The 23,925-nt window shown below is 48.0% G+C and overlaps 1 protein-coding gene and 1 long non-coding RNA gene across 2 annotated transcripts in view; one reads left to right on the plus strand and one right to left on the minus strand.

Moving 5' to 3' along the window:
* Window positions 1–5,538: 5,538 nt before the first annotated feature.
* LOC142475204 (von Willebrand factor A domain-containing protein 5A-like) overlaps window positions 5,539–23,925 on the minus strand; it is a 354,651-nt gene continuing 336,264 nt past the window's right edge. The window contains exon 17 of the mRNA XM_075581322.1: window positions 5,539–5,633. Within this exon, the coding sequence (XP_075437437.1) occupies window positions 5,541–5,633 (93 nt within the window). The 3' untranslated portion in view covers window positions 5,539–5,540. The remainder of the gene's footprint in view (window positions 5,634–23,925) is intronic.
* Window positions 9,588–23,925, plus strand: part of LOC142468800 (uncharacterized) — a 39,952-nt gene continuing 25,614 nt past the window's right edge. Inside the window, exon 1 of the long non-coding RNA XR_012788870.1 lies at window positions 9,588–9,933. This is a non-coding gene — a long non-coding RNA (uncharacterized LOC142468800). The remainder of the gene's footprint in view (window positions 9,934–23,925) is intronic.

The following is a 23,925-nucleotide window of genomic DNA, read 5'->3' on the forward strand; positions in this document are numbered from 1 at the left end:
TCATGGTCTCTTATGTAGTCCATTAGTTCCCCGTACTTAGGGGATACTGCTGCGATCGGGGCGGCCCGCATCATTATAGCTATGTTGTGATCAGGCAACGACCCCTTGAGTAGCTGTCTGAACCGGTATCGGTCTGCTTCGGCCGCGGAAATGATATGCTTGTCCAGGAGGGTGCCCAGGGACAGCTGTAGGTCACAAACGAAGGCAGATAAATCTTGTCCTTCACGTTGTCGGAGGGCTTTGAATTGAGCCAGTAGCTCATCTTCGTCGTCTTTTCTGGCAAAGGATTTAATTAGCATTTCCACTAGTTCCTGGGCAGTAACTTCTCCTTCCACGCTCCGGTGCGCTCGCACTAACCGAGCGGCGGGGCCTCGGAGGCACTCGACCAGTCTTTGTCTCTTGCTGGCTTCAGAACACGACCACTCCTCTATGATTTGAAGCGTATGGTCCCTCCATGCCTCGATCCCCTCTTCTCCGGTGGGCGTCGGCAGAATCCCAGAGAAGGCCTTGAGTTTCCGGTAGTTCTGTGCTTGCGTCGAAATGGTTACAGCTTCTGCTAGTTGGGAGACTATCGTGTTCACGTCAAGATTCCCACTAAGGGCCTGACTACGGCTCCCCGTTCCTATGCTAGGCATGGTTGGGGTCCCGCCAGACCGTTGATCAGGGTTGGGTGGGATGAGCGGGCTCCGTGCCCAGCTGGCGGTACCTCCTAATCCGCTTGGGGTGAAAGAGACCCTAGGGGGGTCCACTCGGTGAGGCGTACTGGTCACTCGTTGGCTCGGGTGTAATCCAGTACTAGTGGACGCTTCTTCAGGAGATTGAGAGTCAGCGTAGATCATGCGGCAGTCCTCTGCGGAGGGCTCGGGTAGGTTTAATACCTGGGGGGCCGTTTCTAAGCATATGTCACTCATGGTGTACAGGAGACAGGTGATCCCCTGGGCAGCAATATCCAGTTTATAGTCTATCACCCGGGCGGTGGCCAACCCCGGGCAACTTCTTACTTGTGTGCGCACTGTAGATAATTCTGTATCCATTGCTACCCCGGTCACTGCAACCGCACGTCTTGGGGATACTTGGTGCACTAAGGCCCAGGCATGGACATCCTGCGGTGACGGCACGGACATGATAAAAATATGAATCGGGCAATTTAGAAAAAAAATTGGAACAGGGCACCCCAGGACTCAATCTCAGCAGCGCCTCCAAATGTAACGGGTATTCCCCCACCCACTCGCAGATAATACTGTGGAAGTGTAGGAACATGCAAAGTTACTCAGGTGTGGTGCATTACCTGTTGGCTCACAGGAGGGCTGAGCTTCCGCCTTGGGGAACCTGGGGTACATACATCTCATACATCTCTAGGTGCAACGCCTCCACCTGGGAGGGATCCCAACGGAGTGGGAGGAGGCCCTCACAGGAAACAACCACGCAAAGCGAATGAATGTAAAACAGGACTGACTTTACTGCATAGCAACATATATCAACACAAATCAACATGCGCCACGGCGGACGCTAACCACACTGGGTGTCACGGCGGACACTAACCACACCAGGCGTCACGGCGGACGCTACCACCCACAATGTGACCCCACCCTGTGTCCAGTAACCCCCACCCAAATGTCTCGTAATCTCAGAGTCAAATACCACTGTACATGTGTGTGTGTGACTGCGCAGCCACTATGTTTGGTGATAGGCCTGGTTGGTGCACGTGAGTTGCCGGTTACCTGCCCGGGCTCCAGCCACGGGTACCGCGATATCAATCCGCACGATCCGACGCCGTGCTCCACACCGCGTGGGTTGAAAGTCCAGCGCGAACAATGTCTCTCCTTGTGTTAGAGTCTTTGGTGGTGTTCTGAGCCCAGAACCCACCTCGCAGGGCCGCACGGCTTCCGCTCTTGTGTCCCTGACTACTTGATCAAATAATGGGGCAGTGTCCCTATCTAGGGCCTGTCCCTAAGCTCCACAAGCTATTAGGTGACTCAGGACCTAACTGGGACCTTGGGGGCTGCTGGCCTATGCAGAGGGTCACTGACCCCTGCACCCACCTCTTACCCCTAGCTGGTCCGGATCCTGAGTCCTGCGTAGCTGCAAAACCCCGCGAAATGTATCCCCTTGCTAGCAGGGGAATCTGGCCTTCTCATTGGCTCCCTGGCGTCAGGTGTCTCTGCCCCTAAGCACCCTGGGGGCTGGCAGCCTATTCTCGCGCATGCGCGAGCTATCCGGGGCCTCCCGCGCTAGCGGCCTCCTGCGCATGTGCGAGCTCACTGTCATGGCGGCGCCCTGCTCTGCTAGCCGCCGGGCCGGTGGCAACGCGATCGCGGCCTTAGCGACGGCCCGATCGCGTCCCCGGCAACCGGCCTGCTCGCCGCTCGCGTCCCTGGCAACCGGCCGCAACCACGCGCGCAACGGGGAAGAAGGGGTGAGTGCGCGAGGGGGACAAAGGAGGGGGTGAGTGCGCGAGGGGGACCTGGCTACATATCCAATATATAACTATGCAGAGACATAATTGCCTCAGAATAGTTGTATATTGGATGTAAAGAAATATTTGAATGTATTAATGTGTCATGGAACAAGAATCACATTTCTGTTTGACCCCCCTTCTGCTTGTCAGCTCCTTAAGTTCAGCTGCAGGCATTTGTCACACACACACACACACACACACACACACACACACACACACACACACACACACACACACACACACACACACACACACACACACACACACACACACACACACACACACACACACACACACACACACACACACACACACACCGTGCCTGTGTGATGTATCAATATGTTGCCCTTTCTGCCTGTGAGCAGGTAGCCAGTGAGTTGCTACAGGTACTCCTGACGAAGCTGTTGCGAAACGCGTAGAGTTAGAGAGATTCTGCGCCTGGAAGGACTGGCAAAGACTGGCAATCCACTGCTGATATCACTCCCATTTTGGCTTCCCGCCCTCACCTATGACGCGAAACCGGAAGTGACGTGACGCGAAACCGGAAGTGACGCGACGGCACAGACTGGCATTGAACTACACTGTGAGGGGAAAGTGAAGCACCGAACAGCAGCCTGCTTCTATCGGCGGTTCTCTCCACCACCCAACTTTATTATGGAAAATGTGAGTTTCCTGACTACCTGTGCATAATACATTTGTATAGTTCATACTATTTGCACTATTTGTGATTTTCTTTATTTTCATATCATCCACTTCACTGAGAGGATACAGACTCCAGTAACATAAAGGGCTCCAGTCAGAGAGAGAAGGATCTCTGACATGCAGTGATTTTATACGTTCTTTGTGAGTTCATTTCTTATGTTTTACATCATTTAAAGCAGTGAATTACCATCTGCACTATATATATCTATATCTTTTCACATATCACGAGATCCAGCGCTCCTCCTCAACCCCAAGAAAAGAAATACTTCACATCCTGGGATTAGGAACGATCCCAAAAGAGGAAGTTGAGCTGCTGTTGTACACTGGTTTTAATTTATTTTATTTAACACTATATGGTGATAGGTTTATTGTGTGTACTTAAGGTGTGTCACTTATCACACTAATTACTATATTGTTTAGGAAGCACCCAGTCCATCCACTTCCCCCACTCCCCCACTCACTGTTGCTACAGAAACCTCTGAGATTCTTCTCAGAATGGGCTATTCTGCCCTCCCCCCGGTTTGTTTACAGATAGTCTGTCCCAAGACTATTCCCTTTACCCACATTCCCCCTCACTTCCTTTTCCACATTGGAGACCGTGAGTACAGCACCCATCTCTGTTACACCCCCATGGCAAGGCCCATTCTTTTCACCTGCCCTTAATTACGAAGCACCTATAGAGAAGCACTCTCACAACACCATTACATCCACAAGTGCCTGTATATACTGCTCCTTTTCTAATAAAGTGAAGAAAATATACAGGACTTGTTGTGCTTTGGAAAGAGGGCTGAGTTGAAGCTATCTGGGTTCATTCATACCCTAGACATGACCCTGGGTCCAGAATATAATGTGATCTCAATTTGTATAGATAAAACATTGAAAAGGCACTTAAAGAATGAATGAGTACATTTTATTAGAATGAAAGTCAGCAAAGTATATTTATAAAATATATATATTTATAAAATATATATATTTATAAAAAAAAAATATATATATATATAAAATCAAAAAATAAATAGATGATACCGTTCTGTGGCTAACGAAATGCTTTTATTTGTGCGAGCTTTCGAGATACACTGATCTCTTCTTCCGGCGATGTTACAATGAATGAAGCAAGCAAAAGGTATACTATAAACAGTTTCTCTTGGAATGTTATCTGTGCTGGTCCTTCCCCCCGGTGTGGATGTGTTTTATGGCTAGAGGTGTCAAAAGGTTCCTGAAAGCAAGTGAAGAAAGAGTGTGTATGTGTATCAGTGTGAATAAAAATGAATGGAGAGCCCACAGTGTATACAGTGCTTTACACAAGGTGTGTGTGGAGTGAGAGGGATATAAATGGTGTGGGTGGGTGTGGAAATGTGAGAGTTTGTAGCCCAACTAAAAGTGTGTGTGGATACTTTGTGGTCCCTAGTGGTGTATAAGGATGGAAAAACAAGGAGTATTAGTATGTGTGAGAGACAGTTGTGTGTGCATACATATAGCACAGTATGTACAGACATGGCCTTTAGCGCTCATGGGAAGAGAGTTCACTTGTGTCCGTAATGACTCATAAAATTTCGATCTCTGTTTAGGCCACTGCTAAGTGTCCCGAACAGTTGCATAAATTTGTATTCATGCAACCGTCTCTCTTTTGGTGTATATATATATATATACATACTTACTTGAGGGAAAGAGGAGTCTGACATCACCCCAGAGGAAGCTATAATAGCGAAATGCGTAGGCTTAATCCCTGGACGATTTAACACCAAGGACGGTAGAACAGCTAAGGCTGACGTTCCAGACGTCTCTACGAGGAGAGATGGAACCAGGAAAACTTTATCCATGACACAGCATACCCCAGTAACTCTCCCTCTACTCACTGCCTCTCTTTCTCCTGCTCTCCTCCTCTATCCCTCACACCTTCTTCTTCCCTGCTCTGGACTTTATCCATTACACAGCTTTCCCTCAGTAACTCCCCCTCTACTCACTGCCTCTCTTTTTTCCTGCTCTCCTCCTCTATCCCTCACACCTTCTTCTTCCCTGCTCTGGACTTTATCCATTACACAGCTTTCCCCCAGTAACTCCCCCTCTACTCACTGCCTCTCTTTTTCCTACTCGCCTCCTCTAACCCTCACACCTTCTTCTCACCTGCTCTGGACTTTATCCATTACACAGCATTCCCTCAGTAACTCCCCCTCTACTCACTGCCTCTCTTTTTCTTGCTCTCCTCCTCTAACCCTCACACCTTCTTCTTCTTCTCACCTGCTCTGGACTTTATCCATTACACAGCATTCCCTCAGTAACTCCCCCTCTACTCACTGCCTCTCTTTTTCCTGCCCTCCTCCTCTAACCCTCACACCTTCTTCTCACCGGCTCTGGACTTTATCCATGACTGCGCTTCCCCCTAAAGTAGCTCCCACTCATCTCTCTGCTCTGGACAGGAGGCGTGAAGCCAGAGCACAGCAAGGAGCGTCGCCCACACTGACACATCAACGCTCTGGGGAGGAGGAAGAGAAAATGTTTAGCAAAGAGAGGAATTCTTATTTATATAATTACGGTTCATATTAAACAGGCTGGAAACGCAGATACCTCATTCTACATGTTCAAATATATAATTAATATATAATATTAACATTAAATTAGCAATATATTAATTACAGGCTTATTAATTATTTGAATGATATTGGAAATGGAATTTCCTATTTTTCTGTTACATTAAATGTAATGTCAACAATAACATAAAAACGTACACACTAATTTGATTCCAAAAGGGAGCCCTTCAGATTAGTTAGGGGACTATACAACCCAGTGCCGTCTTAACGCATGGGCACGCTGGGCAGTTACCCGGGGGCCCCATGCTAATCTATGCACAGACCAGAATTTAACACTAATTTTCTGATCACCCTCCTCAACATTCAAGTCTCCCGCTAACTCGGTAGAAGGAGAAAAATGACGACTTGTAGCGGAGAGTTGGCAGGGCCCAGATCGCTGCTTGGCCCAGGGTGCCTGTAATGCTATTAAGACGGCCCTGATACAACCTACTGGAGAAACACTGGGTTACAGTGCCAAAGAAACATGATAAAGTTACATGGATACAGCGAAGACAGAGAGTCCAACCTAATTAGCAAGGGAGCCATGATCTCCACACTACTAATGTGAGAGAGAACAAAATTATGGACTTAGGGAAACCAACTAACCAAGGTAAAACGTAGCTACTATTGCCAGTTATTTCAGAGTCTGTGCGCATGCGCAGTCGCACGGGCATCGGGCTAGAGTCTTCAAGTCTCAGCGCATGCTCACTATGCCGATTCATATATAGCAATGTTTGTTCTAAGTGCCCACGCATGCGCAATACGTTTTACCTTGGTTAGTTGGTTTCCCTAAGTCCACGCGCATGCGCATTGGACTCTAATTTTGCCGATCAATGCCACGCTACTTTAGAAGCTAAAATAACGCTCGATTTACCACATGACTTTAATACTGTGGTTGTTGAATGTGTAGCAACTAATTTAGATCATTCATACAGCGTTTGTGTAGTTTGATGTGGTTTAGTTTGGGAACTGACACACTGCGCATGTGCAACAGCTGGCAATCATTAAAATTATAATCAAGGTACTGTTTGGGTATAAAAGGGCTCAGTCCTCCTTCCCCCAGAAAATTTGTCCCTGAGGATGCTCCTTTGCTGGAGGGAAACGCGCGTTGGACGCGCAATGTTGTCAGTCTCCTACTTGGAGCTGTTTTTATGTAGTGCTCTGTAGTCTCCTGGCTCTATCTATGCAGACCTAATATTGGATATTTCTACCAACAGTCAGTGAACTAGCTTTCCTGCTCTTTATGTGGAGTGTGCTGTACAGTGATTCACTGACCAAAATGCTGTGAGCATTAGCTTCACTATGCTGTGAATCATTCTCCTCCATTACCACACTATCAGCTGCAATATTATATTCACTGGATGGTAATACACCATTAACTATTATCCTTAAGTGCCCTGTGGTTCACATGTTTAAGCAGGACTGCTGAATCTCTACTACACAATCACTCACTGAGTAGGTTACTTTTATATATATTTACTTGGTCCCATAGGTGCCTCAGAGGGGTTTATACCCTGACTATTAGCATCCTCTGTCCTGTAATCTCAACTACAATAAGTTGCTTGAGACTATTCCAACGCACATTTATTGACACGGATGCTTGGTACTGTTAATTTAATTTATTTTTAATTCACAATACACGGCGTTTTGGTAACATATGTTTTATGTAAATCTATTAAAAGTTAAATTTTAGATAATGTAGGAGTGCAGTGTAGCCTGGAGCTCCCGTGGCTCCTGGAGACCCCCCTCCCCTTGGGCAGCTCGGTCGCGGGTGCCGACAGACCCGACGGCTGCTTCCAAGGGTGGGGGCTGGAGCAGGGAGCAGCGCGGATTCTCCTGCCTGCGGCCGGTTGCCGGGGACGCGATCGGGCGGTTGCTAAGGCCGCGATCGCGTCTCTAAGGTCCCGGCGGCCGGACACACAGGGCGCCGCCATTGAGAACTCTGTTGCGCATGCGCAGGGACGCGTAGGCGCAGGGAAAGCCCCCGAGACAGGGATAGCTCACGCGAGAGCTGAGGGAAGGTCGAGGCAGCCCGGGAAAGCTTGCGCAAGCGCAGTGAAGGTAGGGAAAAGCCCGCGAACCCTTAGCCTACCAGGGAAGGCTCTGAGCTGGGACTACATATCCCAAGAGCCTTTGCGAGCCCCATGTGACACCAGGGAGCCAATAGGGCTTAGGAGACCCCTGGGAAAAGAGATACATTTGGCGGGCTTGGAGCACGTTAAGTCAGTCAGAGACCGGAGCAGCCCAGGGAAGGAGGTAGGGTACAGGAGTCAGGGACTCCCTGTACTAGGCCAGCACCCCCAGGGCCCGAGATAGCTCAGCTCCCCAGTAAGGTGAGTGTTGCCAGGGACAGCCCTCAGGTTAGGGACCCTGCCACTTACATTAGTGGGAGCTGGGAAAGAAAGGTTACAGAGAGTTGGAGTCAGGGAGCTGTGAGGGAAGGAAGGGTGCGGGGAGCGAGTGCAGCTCCTGCCCCATATAGGTACCCACACCCCAGGTAGGCCCCAACTCCCCACTAGGTTAGTGGGTAAGTGCTGAGGGAGGCCCAAGATAGGGACGCTGCCCTTAGTGTTAGTGCTGTGAGGTCTGACAGGCAGGCACCTTGTTGCGCAGCACGTTGGCTGCCAGATCCAGTGAGCTACAGCTTGCTGCTGTAGGCGCTGGGACTAGTTAAATAGTAGTGAGGCGAGGGACTTGGGTAGTTAGGGGAGTGGGATAGGTCATTACCCCTGCAGGCCTATAGGAGTTCCCCAAGCCACTACAGGTTGCTGTACTACAGGGACAGGCCCTAGGTTAGGGTTCCTGTCACGTTAGTACCACTTAGATAGATAGGGACACAGCGGCTGCTGCTGTTCCTGTGGAGCGGTTGGACCCACGTTGGGGTCCACAGAGACGATTCCAGAGTGGGACCGCCCTAGCGGTCCGCACGTGCAAGGAGTTCGGTTGGAGGATCAGACGGATTCATCACACGTCTGACCCTTTGAGAAGATTGTTGCTGACCCGAGCACCGGAGTGCTCGGCAGGTATTATACCATCACATGTGCACCAACGGGCCCTTAGTGTAACTGTGACTGCGCAGTCACCCACGACCTCCGTAGGAGTACGGGACCTTGGGTGTGGGGGATTACAGGACACTGGGTGGGAACACCAGACATTGGGCCTGAGGTGATAAGGTTAACAGGTTATGATGTTATGTAAATGTGACGATATTCTCCATGCATGTTAGTAAAGTCATATAGTTAATATACATGCTGTCTACGTGATTATTATTGTGATTGTCCTGCGAGGAACCACTCCCCCTCTGGTGGGAGCCATCGCAGGTGGAGGCGCTGTACCGAGAAGATGTTGTAAGTGATCACCCCTAGTATAATTACCCCAGGTTCCCCGTGGCGGAAGCTCAGCCCTCCTGTGAGCCAACAGGTTATGCACCACACCTGAGTAACAAAATATGTTTCCTGCACCCACACAGTAGAATCTGCGATTGGGTGGGGGAATACCCGTTACAGCAGTATAGTGAATTCTTTTAGGAGGCACATCCATTTTGTGTTCTCCTTCCCCCCCTTTTTCTGATTCACTTTTCAGTTCACAGTTTGCACCCACATTTTTGATTACCATAATTATTCACTTATTACTTTCTTCAATTGGTGTGGTTTTGTGATCACTCCCTAACCCTCGCGTTCCCTCTTGTGAGTGATGGAAGTAAGGTGGTGACGCATGGCCTGTGTAAGCCTATCAGGGATAGGTACAGTATAGTCCATGAGCCCGCCCCTTCTTGTGTCTTCCAAGTGGGTGTAGAAAAGTTAGTCAGTCTGCTTCCTGCTCCGGTAAAGAGAGGAAGAGAGATCTATGAGTCTCTCAGTCTTTGGACTGAGGGATCATCAGGCTCAGCCACCAAGGCCTGCAAGACCATGGCCTTCACCATCTAGAGGTCTGGGACCTCCAAGACTCTGCACCACTGTAGGGAGAACTGCAGTGGAATTCTATGTATGCCAATAAAGACCCTTGTTCTACTATACACTCCTGTCTAAGTATCAGTCCTTGGGCAGGAGGGAGAAGAATGCAGTACTGGGGGCTGATTTCTGACAAACCTGGAACCCACTGCGGCTGGAGGCGCTGAGCACCAGTGAAAGAACTGCAGAACAAGAACCCAATCCTGTCCTGGTCTCCATTACAACGCAGACAGCTCTGATCTCCTGATCCAAACAGGTAGTGCACCACACTCACAGGTAGCATAGGCTGTGTAATCTCCCAGAGGGGGGTGGAAACAGTGCTACATAAATTAGGGATGGTACAATCCAACCTGAGACCTTAGTGGACCCATGTGAAGGGATCTCATGTGCTTGTTGCTTCTGGGATTATGGGTCATTTTCTTGTTTTTCTAGTTAGAGGAAGTATCCCAGTGAAGGGCCCTATAGACACATCCAGGAACCGGCCACCTGCCATGGCAGAACAGTGGGTTCTTTGTCACAGGTACTCAGTAAGGCGACCTGGAGGAGTTGCTGGGGAATTATTTCGGGAAGGCTCTAGTTCTGTTCCCAGGGCGGATTGCTTGGGAAATAGATTGCCCCTGCTCACAAGTCTCATGGTTGAGGAAACCCCGGTTCATATGTGTCTGAGCTGTAACAAGAAGCTGCCCTCTGTAACTGCCTGAAAACCAGTCCTGTTATACGTTCTATTTGGACTGTTCAAATGAACTAAAAGAAATGTTCCCTTTGCCCTCCATCTCTATTATTGCTCAGCGTACCAGCCCTGCACGGATTCCAGCACCCGGAGAGACAAAGTTAAACTTTGTGTATACTTTGTGGGGTGAGCTACTAACTTATTAGCGAAACGCAACCCGAACTACATACATGAACCTTATCCTGGGAGTACCCCTATAGCCCCACCCCCTCCCAAAACTGCCCACAGTTTTCAATTTGTCCCAGTATCTGAAGAGGAGATTACACAGGCGCTCCTCAAATTAAAACTAAGCAGCCAATGTGGACCCGACTTACTACAATGTAAGTTCCTACGACTTGGTGCCCCAGCCATTGCCAAACCAGTTGCTTCCATAGTCAACTCTATCCGGTCTGCTGGCCATATCCCTAAGGCTGCGCTTATAGTGCCGGCGACGGTGACGTCAGGCTACAGTCGCTGGGAAAATCAAATAGAGATTACTCCCAGCGATCGCGACCAAGCCGTCGCTCCGTCGCGCCATCACGTCGCGCTTACTATAAACGCACGTGACAGCAGCAATGTATTTGTTTTGACACGGCGTCGCTGTTGCCGGCACTATAAGTGCAGCCTTAGACCTGGAAAACTGCCAGAATTGTCCCAATCTTCAAAAGTGGGGACAAAAACACTGTCTCAAGCTACAGGCCAATCTCTCTTCTCCCAATCCTATCCAAAGTCATGGAAAAATGTGTCCACTCCCAATTAAGCGATTTCTATACCAAGACAAATTTCCCTAGCCAATTCCAGTCTGGGTTTCGTCCCAAACACTGCACCGTAACTACCCTGCTAAAAGTTTGCAATGAAATCCAGTGTGGAATGGAACGGGGACAACTCACTGGTGCAATATTCCTAGATTTTGCAAAGGCTTTTGATACTGTTGATCATGCTATCCTGCTTAACAAACCCCAGAGCTCTGGAATAGGGAAGCATTCATTAAACTGGTTTCAGTCCTACCGATCAGTGTGTCCATCTCAGGCTCTAATTCCAACCCCCTGGATATCACCTGTGGCGTCCCGCAAGGCTCTGTTCTGGGGCCCCTACTCTTCTCAGTGTTCATCAATGATTTTCCCACAGCTTGTAAGGAAGCTTCAATACACATGTATGCAGATGACACAATCCTATATGCACACAGCCATAGCCTCTCCGACCTTCAACACACAATTCAATCTGACTTTTTGAGACTTGAAAATTGGATTTTCCAAAACAAACTTTTTAAACACTGACACGTCTGTAACAATGGTATTTGGGACCAAGGCTACATTTCTAAAGCTTCCAATAATGGAGCTACAGATCAGAACCAACTCTAATACTATCATAGCCCCTGTTACTAGTTTCAAATATTTGGGCTTATGGTTTGACTCCCATTTAACATTTGGGTTGCACATTGATACCCTGACATCCAAAACCTATGCCAAACTAGGGGTACTTTACAGGAACAAATCCTCCCTACTGTAAGTCTGCTGGTCAGAAAGCGTATCATACAGCAGATGCTGATGCCAATTATAGACTATGGGAACATAGTATACGGCTCGGGACCCCAAACCCACCTTAGCAAACTTGATACCCTCTACAATTCAATATGCCGTTTTGTTCTCCAATGCAACTAAAACACACATCACTGCAAAATGCTCAAAGAACTAGATTGGTCATCACTCGAGTCTAGGCGCAAAGTTAATCTTTCCTGTCTTGCCTTTAAAGTCTTTATGGGCAAGTTACCCAGCTACCTGAACAAGCTCCTCACCCCTACCACATGCAGCACCTATCACCTGAGATCTGACTCCAAAAGTCTGTTCATGGTCCCAAGGCTCAACAAAGTATCCGGCCGCTCCTCCTTCTGTTTCTGTGCACCCCAAAACTGGGACAGTTTACCGGAGACTTTTTAATCTGGTCTGTAACTGTTACATACGCCTATAATATATATTATCTCTAACTGTGCATGCAATGTCTTGTATATAATGTATAACCCTTTTCACTTATGTAACTGTATTTGTAACCTTGTATTTGTCATTGTAACTCTGTGTCCAGGACATACGTGAAAACGAGCGGTAACTCTCAATGTATTACTTCCTGGTAAAATATTTTATAAATAAATAAATTAAGTAAAAGACTGCAGAGCATTACCTACCCGACACACACACACACCTACAACGACAAACACACAGACACACACCTACACCGACACACACACCTACACCGACACACCTACACCAACACACACACACCTACACCGACACACCTACACCGACACACACACACACACGGACACACACACACACACAGACACACACAGACACACACACACAACTACACCGACACACACACACCTACACCGACACACACACACAGAAACCTAGTGGTGTGGTCGCTTTTCTATTGGACGGGGGAAGAGGTGTTACATGTGTGGGAGAGAGGCAGAAGAGAGAGACATACTGTACATATTTGCACAAACACACACACCGACCGACGCATACGACACACACACCGACACACACACACACACCGACACACACAAACCAACACACACACACCATTAGACAAACACACAGACACACACCGAAAGACACACACACAGACACACACACACACACAGACACACGCACACAGACACACACACACCAACACACACACACCGACAAACACACACACACACACACACACACTGATACACACACCCAGAAACCTAGTGGTGTGGTCCCTCTTCTATTGGCTGTGGGAAGACGTGTTACATGTGTGAGAGGCAGGGGAGATATTCTGTATGTAGCATTGTACCCTCCCTTGCCTCCACCCTGACAGTGGTCCCATCGTGTGGGAGGGTTTAGTGAGCTGTGTCGGCCATGTTGTGGTTGGCGCAGCTACGTACATATGGAAATTGTGTAAGGCAGCGCCCATCCTGAGGTTGGCGCTGTAGGAAGAGGAGGTCCTGTTGTTCAATATTCCCTCCGTGGACTGGAGGTGGCGTGCTCATTCCTGACGGAGCCGGCGAAGGGAGAGGTAGTGTCCAGGGATCTAGTCAAGCCCCCCTGGACTAGGCCAGACCCGTTCCCCGTAGGCCCCAGGTAGTTTCCCTTAAACGATAGTGGATGTATTGTAGGGCCGGGCCATAGCAAGGGATTTGCCCCCCTTAGTATACGGACGACTCCGCGGAGCAGACGGAAGCTCAGCGGAGGATTTCCCAGGACTGGCGTAATCGACCCCGCGGTACTACCAGACGTAAAGCGAGAAGGGGATTGTGTCGGAGGCTCCGCATCGTGGGACCACGCTGGCAGCCTGTCTACACATCCCCTGGTGTACAGGCATACCCCGCTTTAAGGACACTCACTTTAAGTACACTCGCAAGTAAGGACCTACTTTATCGTCCAATAGGCAAACGGCAGCTCGCGCATGCGCCTGTCAGCACGTCCTGAACAGCAATACCAGCTCCCTATCTGTACCGAAGCTGTGCGCAAGCGGGGAGACTATAGAGCCTGTTACACATGCGTTATTTACATTGGTTATGCACATATATAACGATTGCAGTACAGCACATGCATCAATAAGTGGGAAAAGGTAGTGCTTCACTTTAAGTACATTTTCACTTTACATACATGCGCCGGTCCCATTGCGTACCAGGAAGGTACCACCACCACACCGGGAGGGTAGCGCTGCCCTTGCATATATTTGGGTGGGACTGTTCTGTGGATATCGGGTTCTGGGTGCCCAGGGCACCCTCAGTACTTTGGGGAATACTGCTACTGTATTGTCATAATCTACATTGTGTATGTTGTGTTATCAGGAGACTATGGGACCATAGTAAATCGGTTGTACATAATTCTTAGACTGTGGTTATTGGAGATATACCAAATAGGTATACCAGTTCCCGTGAGGGGCTATCCCGCCAACGTAGGGATCCTCACGGATGGAGGCACTGCACCAGCCACCCCAGGCCACCCAAGCGCGGAGGCTTAGGCCCCCCTGTAAGCCAAACAGGTAGCACAATGACACACATAGCACGCATATCTCCCTGAGGAGGAGGGAAAGGGTGTTACATGTACATATATGCACAAACACACACACACCGACACACACACACCGACACACACACACACACACACACACACACACACACACCGACACACACACACACCGAAACACACACACACCGACACACCGACACACACACACACACACACACACACACACACACACACACACACACACACCGACACACACACACACCGACACACACACACACATGGACACACGGACACACGGACACACACACGGACACACACACACACTACTGAGAGTGCCGTCCTCTTTGTGTTCTCCTTTACATCAGCTTCCTTTGCTGGCATCGCCGGCTCCAACATCTGTTTCTCAATTTGTTTAATACACTCCTCCATTTATTGATTTTGTTTCACATAACAGAGTGCAGCAATGCTGTAATTCAGCTTTGTAACTCCCGGGAGGACAGATTCTGCAGTGTGTGCAAACCCAATAACTGCTCCTTTCTCTGAGGCTGACGATACAATCTTATCCAGAGATGCTGAGAAACTTGCCATTCAAAAAGATAGACCGGCAAATGACAATGGGACATAAGAAGAAAGAGGTGGATTTGTACTTGGATGGTTGATTCCCAGAAGATTTAGACTAAAGAATCAGGTTAGATGAAGCCTTTGCAAAAATGGGGTCATATGCTATATAAATGTAAATGAGATCTAATGCTCTCCGTTATTGAGCAAGCTGGATGGGATCAGCACAAAGATTGTATTTATATTTCTACCTGAGAAATAAAACACCAAAATACCTTAAAATCTGATCAAACAACTGAGTAGCTCCTTACAAATTTACCTGCAAAGCCTACATTTTAAGTCTCAAGAAAGACAAGAATAAACAGGACAGGCAGGATTATAGGACCATCATATCTACAGCTGGCTTCAGAGATTAGATTCTTATAACCGGAGACCTGACTATTGGGGCTTTCAACGCAGACGTAGAGGGATTCCCCAGGCAGACTTTGACAACTACAATACTTCTGCTGCATCACTATGACTTAGTCTTGCTACCAACTCTAACCACCTACTGCTACCTGCCACCTAGTCAACCACTAACCATTTTTTAGAAGAACCAGGACATTTTCTATGCACACGGCAGAAATACAAAGCATTAAGAAACTGAACAGGAGGAGAAGCACAGGGTCACCAAGAGTGCGGGACAGCCTGGACTGTTGTCCAGGGCCAAAGAATCAGAGGGCCCAGGCCTCCCTGCTAGCGACCCTAACATGAAGGGCCCAGATGTTCCTACCTCTGCTAGCAGCCCCACTGGCAGGCCACTCTGCAGACCCCCATCTGGCCTATCCGTGGCTCCCAGCCACCTTCTTTTACACTAAGCTGCCCCCTCAGCTGCAGTCTTATCTGTCCCCACGAATAGAACAGTGTACTGGTGCATCACCATAAATAGTCCATGGATATTCAATTAGTTCCAATAGTAGATCCCAACTTCAGGACATAGAGTATAATCACATATCATCTCCGGGTGAAAGACTAGAGGCCTGGTGGTGCCCACGCGGGTACCCCAAAATAGGTCTCCTAATGAAGTGCATTCAACCTCGAGGAACAACTCAAATAAGTCCAGCAATGGATGGTAAAAATATATATTGGGCTGCAGCCCTTTACCTTCCTATCTGGTGTCCTTGGTTAGTGGATCAATTCCAGCGTGCCGTCCTCTGAAGATAGTCACAAGCAGCAAGAGATGAAGAGGAGCACAGCAGCGATTCCCAGCAGCTTCCAGCTAGTGTAGCGCCAAAAAATGAGGGTAACTCCAATTGGGGATAAGTTATAAAAATATTATTTTATTGGTCAGTAGATAAAAATACAATGGGAGGAACGCACCTATGCGTTTCGTCCGTAAAGGACCTTGAGAAAGTCCTTTACGGACGAAACGCATAGGTGCGTTCCTCCCATTGTATTTTTATCTGTCCCCACGCCCACAGCTATTTCCCCTCCCCCAGGCTCATACCTCCTCTCTCCTCCCTCCTCAGTCCCATACCTATCCCCTCAAGATCCACACCTTTCTCTCCCGACCAGGCCCATAATTCCTTCTCCACACCCCACAGGCCCATAACTTATTCTCCCCACTCCCCCCACCAGGCACATAACTCCTTCTCCCTCATCGCACAGGCCAATATTTCTTCTCCCATCATCTCCCACAGGGACATACCTTCCTCTCCCCTCCCAGACTCTTCTTCTCTGCTCCCCCCAGGCCTATACCTTCTCCTTCCCCCATTCAGTCCTATACCTCCTTATCCCCCCCTTCCCTGGTCCATACCTCCTCCCCCCTGTTGCCCATACCTCCCTCTCCCACCCCAGGCTCATACCTCCTTTCCCCCTCGCCCAGGCCCATACCTTCTTCTCCCACCCGGGCCCATACTTCATCTCCCCCCCAGACCCATACCTTCCTCTTCCACCTCAGGCTCATACTTCCTCCCCCCCACCCCAGGCCCATACCTTCTTCCACGCCAGGCTCATAACTCTTTCACTCTCCCCCAGGCCCATACCTCCTTTCCTCTCCCCCAGACCTATACGTCCTTCCCTCTCCCTCAGGCCCATACCTTGCTTCCCTCTCCCCAAGGCCAAATGTATCCTTTCCCTAATGCCGGCAATGCTGCAGCCCTATTGGCTCTGCTTGGGCAAATGACTGCCTGCCCCTGTGCATGCTGGGGGCTGTAGTCCCCGCGGGACCTTTTCCTATTGCCACCTCGCGTGCCATGTGTACTGTGCATGCGCGACTCTGGCATGGCCGCCGGGCTCCCTCTGCGCATGCGCGAACCTCCACATGTGCACCCGACCTTCCAACATGGCAGCGCCCTTTACCATGATCCGCTGGAGCCTCCGGAGAGCAGAGGGGACAGAGGAACCGGGGGACCAGAGGGGTCAGAGGAACCGGGGGACCAGAGGGGACAGGGGAACCAGAGGGGACCTAGTTACATATAATATATTGTTATTCCGAAGATATGTGTTCTGCTGCGTTGTCTGACCTTAGCTTGGTTTTACTGCTGGCTGAATATCTTCTCCTGCTACAAGGGACGTGGACTCAGGCCCCCACCCTATTATCTATATATTAATGTAGCGCACTTTCCCCCACCCCCTGGGGGATGTGTGGCTACGCTGTGTGGATGTGGTGCAATACCTGATGGTGCCCAGGAGATCTGAGCCTCCCCTTCTGGGAACCTGGGGAGCACCTGAGTGATGCGGGATTCTATAGTGTAGAATGACCCCATTACAGGACACATATAATCAATACACAATAGTACAGTTAGAACAAGTTTACTATAGATAGAAGAATAATTGTACACCACATACGATAGTGCCATAACTATGACACTGGCCTTGCAGGGCCGTAACCCCTCACCGTGCCTCCCAAACACTGTGTCCATACTACGGTGGGTTTTACCCCAATATACTGAGGTGCTCCTGGCACCGAACAATCCCAGTGTCCCCCAAAGATCCAACCCACCCAAGTGTGTGAGACAGCACTGCCCAACTAAAGTGTTGAGTTGGTGCACTGGTGAGTTGGGTACCTGCCGGGTGCTCCCACACCCGGGCGTGCCGATGATACAGATGGGATCCACGGATCCGTTCATGAACCGCGACGCCTACGCCTCTACGGTGGGTGGGTCCCTCGTGGATGGTACCACCGTATGCGATGTCTTTTGGTTGCAGGTATCTGGTCCCAGATCATCTGAGGTCAGGATGCAGCCGCGTCCTGGCTGTGTCCCTCACTCTAATGCTACAGGGGCAGTGTCCCTATCTATGGGCCTGTCCCTGCAGCAACCACAAGCTGAGGGGAGTCAGGGCCTAGCTGGGGCCTAACAGGGGTTATCAGGGGTATCTGCCGCAGACACCTGCACATACAACCTACCCCTTCCTTGTCCCAGCTCCGACTGACGTGGCTGCAACCGCGCAAAATGTATCAATCTCCTGCTGCCGAGATCCTCCTAGCCCTATTGGCTGCCTTGGACATGTAACTTGCTACCCCGTAGGCTAATGGGACATGTAGTTCCCATTGCGGAGCCTTCTTAACATTGCTCCCGCCTGCACCTGCTACTGAGCATGCGCAAGCCTTTCCTTCTAAGGGCCGCCGCACCTGAGGGTGGTCTGCGCACGCACGGAGTGTCTCCTGCGCCGGCGCCAACCCCAACATGGCAGCCCCCGCTAGCCCGGGTGTGCCGCGGGGCCTCCAGAGCACCGGAGCTCCCTGCTGCCTGATAGTGGGTCCGCCTCGGTCTCCGGCGGCACCCGCTCCACTCCAGAGGCCCTACCCTACCCCTCAGCACTTCTGCAGCTCGCCAGCAATTCCCCCGTCGTGGGCAGAGGTAAGAGGGGGAGGGGTCCAGGGGGAACCCTGCTACATTAACATATCTAGGGAAATAAAGAGAGGTTACAATGGAGGCACTGCTGAGATTTTAGCTATAACATTAACCCCCCCCCCCCCCCCAGCTTTTCACAAAGTTCTCTAGAATATTCCAGTTCAGTCTCCCAAGAAGCAGTATAACAGCGCCACCTATGGGATACCGAGAAATATCGCATCATGAGTATACAAATATTGAATGGCTGGTGTACAGGTGAGGGCCTGGATCCTGATAAAGCTTTTCTACTCACTGTAAGCACTTTTAAGGATATTCCAGTAAAAAAAAAACAATTTCACCCAAAAAAAAAAAATTCCACCCATACATTCCCCCCCCCCAAAGCCCCCCCCCCCCTCTTTTGCTCCTTGCCCGGCTCGAAAATAATTTATACCGACTTGAACTATATACAGTACATGGCAATGCTCGGTCTCTCATACATTTTCTGGGTTGGTGCAGGCTGGGCGTGGATATACAGGTAGAATAATAATGGGGATAGGGTTAAGGGAAGTACCTTGTGCTTCCGTTGGACCCAAGGGACGGGCCTGAGGAAAGGGTTGTTACCCTGAAACGTTGCCCCTCTTACCCTCCCCCATTGTCTTATTCTATGTTTATTTGTTTGCCGTTTTTCCTTTAGTGTTTTTCCCCCACTCCCCTTCCCCGTGTCTCTCCCCCACTCCCCTTCCCTGTGTCTCTCCCCCACTCCCCTTCCCTGTGTCTCTCCCCCACTCCCCTTCCCTGTGTCTCTCCCCCACTCCCCTTCCCTGTGTCTCTCCCCCACTCCCCTTCCCTGTGTCTCTCCCCCACTCCCCTTCCCTGTGTCTCTCCCCCACTCCCCTTCCCTGTGTCTCTCCCCCACTCCCCTTCCCTGTGTCTCTCCCCCACTCCCCTTCCCTGTGTCTCTCCCCCCTACTCTTGTGCTTTTTAAGATCCATATATTCTGCATTTATAGTCGTGTAGCGTTTCCATATTTGTGTGATACCTATTGTTCTATTATTACCGCTATTAAATTTTTGGCTTATTCCGTGACTCTTTCGTTTTCTCTATGAATCAGTGTGTGCTGGAGCCTTTGTTTTGGGTTATATGATCTGCAGTGGGGTTGTTTGGGCCCACTTTGTTCTGTTTGGGCCCACTTTGTTCTGTTTGGGCTCACTTTGTTCTGTTTGGGCCCACTTTGTTCCGTTTGCACCCTGTACTTCATGATTTTTTTATTCCTTATTTAGAGTGCTGTCTATTATTGTCTGTACCCATCCTATTGTAGTTCAGAGCAGGGGGGGCACAGTGAGTCGTGGATGAAGTTTAATTCAAACAAAGCAAACTGCAGCAAGACAATTACTGGTGCAATGGGTTAATTACCTGGTTTGTAGAGTTGCACATAATGTAGCAATAAGCAATAGTGAGCCACGGATAATACTTTAAGAAAACAGCGGTAAGGCTCTTAGCACAAACCCGCAGCTCAATACTCAACACACCGCTGTTCCTTTATTTTGTTTATTATGCAGTGAAACAGAATTGAATACAGTATATTTTGTTCGCCACTTCAAAATAAACTGTATCACAATTGCCACGGATTATGGATATGCTTGCTTACACCACTGCATTGTGAGTATAACTTTAGGAGAGCCACACACTGCGAGGATATCACCTTCACATACAATACTGCCCTATGTAGTTGCTTTTTCTCCCCATATAGCCCCGCTCTTCTGTTTTTGAAGAATTTGGGGTTTCAGTGACACAGATCTTCAGTCCTATATCGTTAAGGTGACCTCTTCCTTTTCTTTGCGTTGCAGAGCCGTTGCGCATGCGCAATTTGAACACGTACTGTATGCGTTACATTGAACAGGCATAGAACACACATGCACAGCGGTGTTGGATTCTTTGGGAAGCTTTATGATTTATGTACGTTGGGTAGGCTGACTCCCGCTGTCCCCTTGGTCACCTCCTTCTATGTGGCTTTGCACTGCCAACGCCACTGTTATGACTAGACAGGCTACAGCAATATCACTTTTATTAGCAGGCAACATGAATTGGAACCTGTCCATTTAACAGACAAAATAAATCATAAAATAAAAGCACTGGCAGGACGTTTACTGCTGGCCTGCATTACCAGCCCAGAACTAATTAATTCCCCTGCCAGGACAAGCTAAACCAGTTCCTGGAAACCTCCCCCGCACTCTCTCCCAGTTTACTGCTGCAGTGTCTGCAAAGGCATAGGCATTCTTCTAAACAGGGCTCCATCCCGGACCCTGAGAGCTGCAGAGAACACCGCCTCCCACACCACTCTCATAGGAGCTCTGCCCGATCTGGTTTCTTAAAGGGGCCTGATTTCATCGCCTGGCTTAATTAATTGGGCTGCATGGAATTCCTGGTCTGGATTTCTTATTATTAGGCCCAGCTGCCATCTTTCCATCTAGGACTCTGCCACACTGAGGGCCTTCACTTTGACAAAAGGCCATGTTACCCTGCCGAAACGTTGGACTCTTTTGGCTATATAAATATTTGTGATTATGACCGTGTGGGAACAGGGGTTTGAGCGCAAATACTGTAGTAAATAAATAATAGAGTCGAATAAATAAAAGAAAATAAGTCACTAAAGACTTTATACAGGAACTAAACACACTACTTACTAAAGGTAAAAATATGAGTGTCTTAAATGATAATGAATTTTAATTCCTAAGCAATTATTATCCAAAAATTCCCATCTTTAATTTTATTCCGAAAATTCATAAGAATGTAAATAGGCCGTCTGGAAGACCCATTATTGCAGGAATAGACTCGGTCCCATCTAATCTATCCGAATACAGCGACACCTTTTTACAATCATACGTTATTAATTTACCATCTTTTATTCCAGATAGCACTCACATTTTAAATGTTCTTAAAGAAATTAGCTGGCAGGAAGATTATATTTTATGCACTGTCGATGTATCATCCTTGTACATAATTATTAATCACAACCAATGATGCAAAGCTGTCGAAAGAATCTTAAAGGATAAAAAAAACTTTTAAATACACAACAGATTGAATATATTTTAGATGGTATTCGATTCATTTTAACCCATAATTATTTTATTTTTAATGACCAGTTCTATCTTCAGATGTGTGGTACCGCCATGGGTTCTAGGTTGGGGCCAAGTTCCGCGAACATTTTCTTAGGAATGTGGGAAGATGATTTCATCTAGCCTAGCAACCCCTTTGGCTCAAACCTGGTCCTATGGCGGCGCTACATAGACGATATCATTTTTATATGGAGCGGGGAAGAGGAGCATTTAAACTCCTTTTTAACATATCTTAACACCAATATTCTTCACCTAAATGTTACCTCCACTTTTAGTAGAACAGAAATGTTCTTTTTAGACTTATGTATATATATAAAAGATAACACTTTCCACACGAAAAACTTTTTTCAAACCCGTGGACTTTAATAATTACATACTTAATAATAGTTGCCATCACAAACAATGGCTAAAAAATATTCCTCTGGGACAAATTCGGAGGATTAAAAGGAATTGTTCAGACCCAGAAGAGTACAATAAACAGGCAGAAATTCTTGGAAAAAGATTGATTGAAAAAAAGGTATGAAGATTCTTTAATAAGAGAGGCAAAACACAAGGCTGTTCAAAGGGGTAGAGAAAATCTTCTAGTGACTAATATAAGAAAGAGGTGAAAGATAATTGTATTCCTTTTATTATCCGCTTTAACAGAGAGTCAAAGAAGATACAGCAAATTGGGAAAAAACATTGGCATGTCCTGAAACCTCAGGTGGTGTTTACCAGAGCTAAGAACCTAAAAGACAGGCTTGCATCAAGTGCCCTGAAAAAAGTAACAAACGAAAATAGAGAGACATGGCTAATTAATAAACCTAGGTTTTTTTTTTCAAATGCATAACTTGCAAAGCTTGCAAAAACGGACATTACTTCCAATATTACAGGAAAAGCATTTCAAATTAATACTTTTATCAATTGTAGGAGCACATATGTTGTCTACGTTCTGAGGTGCCCATGCGGGTTACAATAAGTGGGGAGAACAATCCGTCCCCTGAGAGTAAGGATTTTAGAACACATTAGGAATATTTATTTGGGTGCAGAATATCACAGTGTGCCTCTACATTTAACAAAATGCCACAATTCTGATTCCAAAGGTCTCATCTATTTAGGCATCGAGCAAATTCAGCGGCAATGGAGGGGTGGTGACAGACTGTTACAACTGTCACAAAGAGAATCCTTTTGGATTCATCAACTCAGAACATTACAACCAAAAGGCTTGAATATAGAATCAATGCCTTTTTAGTTTGATTTAAAAGGGGGGGGGGGGAGGTTAGGGGGGTCCATGTGTAATTTTATAGTCTCATTTATCAGTTTTATATGTGTCTACTTATTACTTTTATGATATCCTATTTTTTATAATGCTATCTTATGATTCTTGTTTTTCACCTATATAGAGGTTTTTTATATAGCTAAGCCATTTTATTCAATGAGGATTTATGATGCACATTTTTTATTGTGTCTATAGATACCAATGTTCTGTATCTGGTATTCGTACCTTCTCTATTTGTAGAATTTATCATCTATCGTCCCTATTGATTAATGTGTATTACTCCTTTTTGTTCCAACTGTATGCGTATCCCTTACGAGAACTGCTATTGTTCTAATTTTTAAGCTATGATCGTGTACATGGTTATACTAATGTACTCGGTCTTATGCTCATACCTTATGCTACGGATATGTTTACATGCCCGTCGGGCGGGCACACTGACCTGCCTTCAGAGCTAGGTGCGTCTGCTGTAACACTATACAGAGCCTGGGATGATAACCCATGTGCCCCCGACACGCAGCGCAACAAAACGGGATGATGTCACTTCGTCACCAGGTCATGTCACCAGGCAGGAGGTATATAAATGCCTTTGACACGCAAGCATTTCAGGACGTAGTGACATCATTAACACGCAGCGCAGCGTGTCGCGATAACGTCACCAGAAGCCCTGGACGGGCGCGACTTTGAGGATACGTAAGAGAGGATAACGGAGGACTATGCTATGATGGCCCCTTGAAGAAGTTTTCGGATGAAACGCGTAGGGCGAGACAACAAGTGGAGAAGAGTCT

Source organism: Ascaphus truei, chromosome 1 (assembly GCF_040206685.1).
Source record: "Ascaphus truei isolate aAscTru1 chromosome 1, aAscTru1.hap1, whole genome shotgun sequence".
Taxonomy (NCBI): domain Eukaryota; kingdom Metazoa; phylum Chordata; class Amphibia; order Anura; family Ascaphidae; genus Ascaphus; species Ascaphus truei.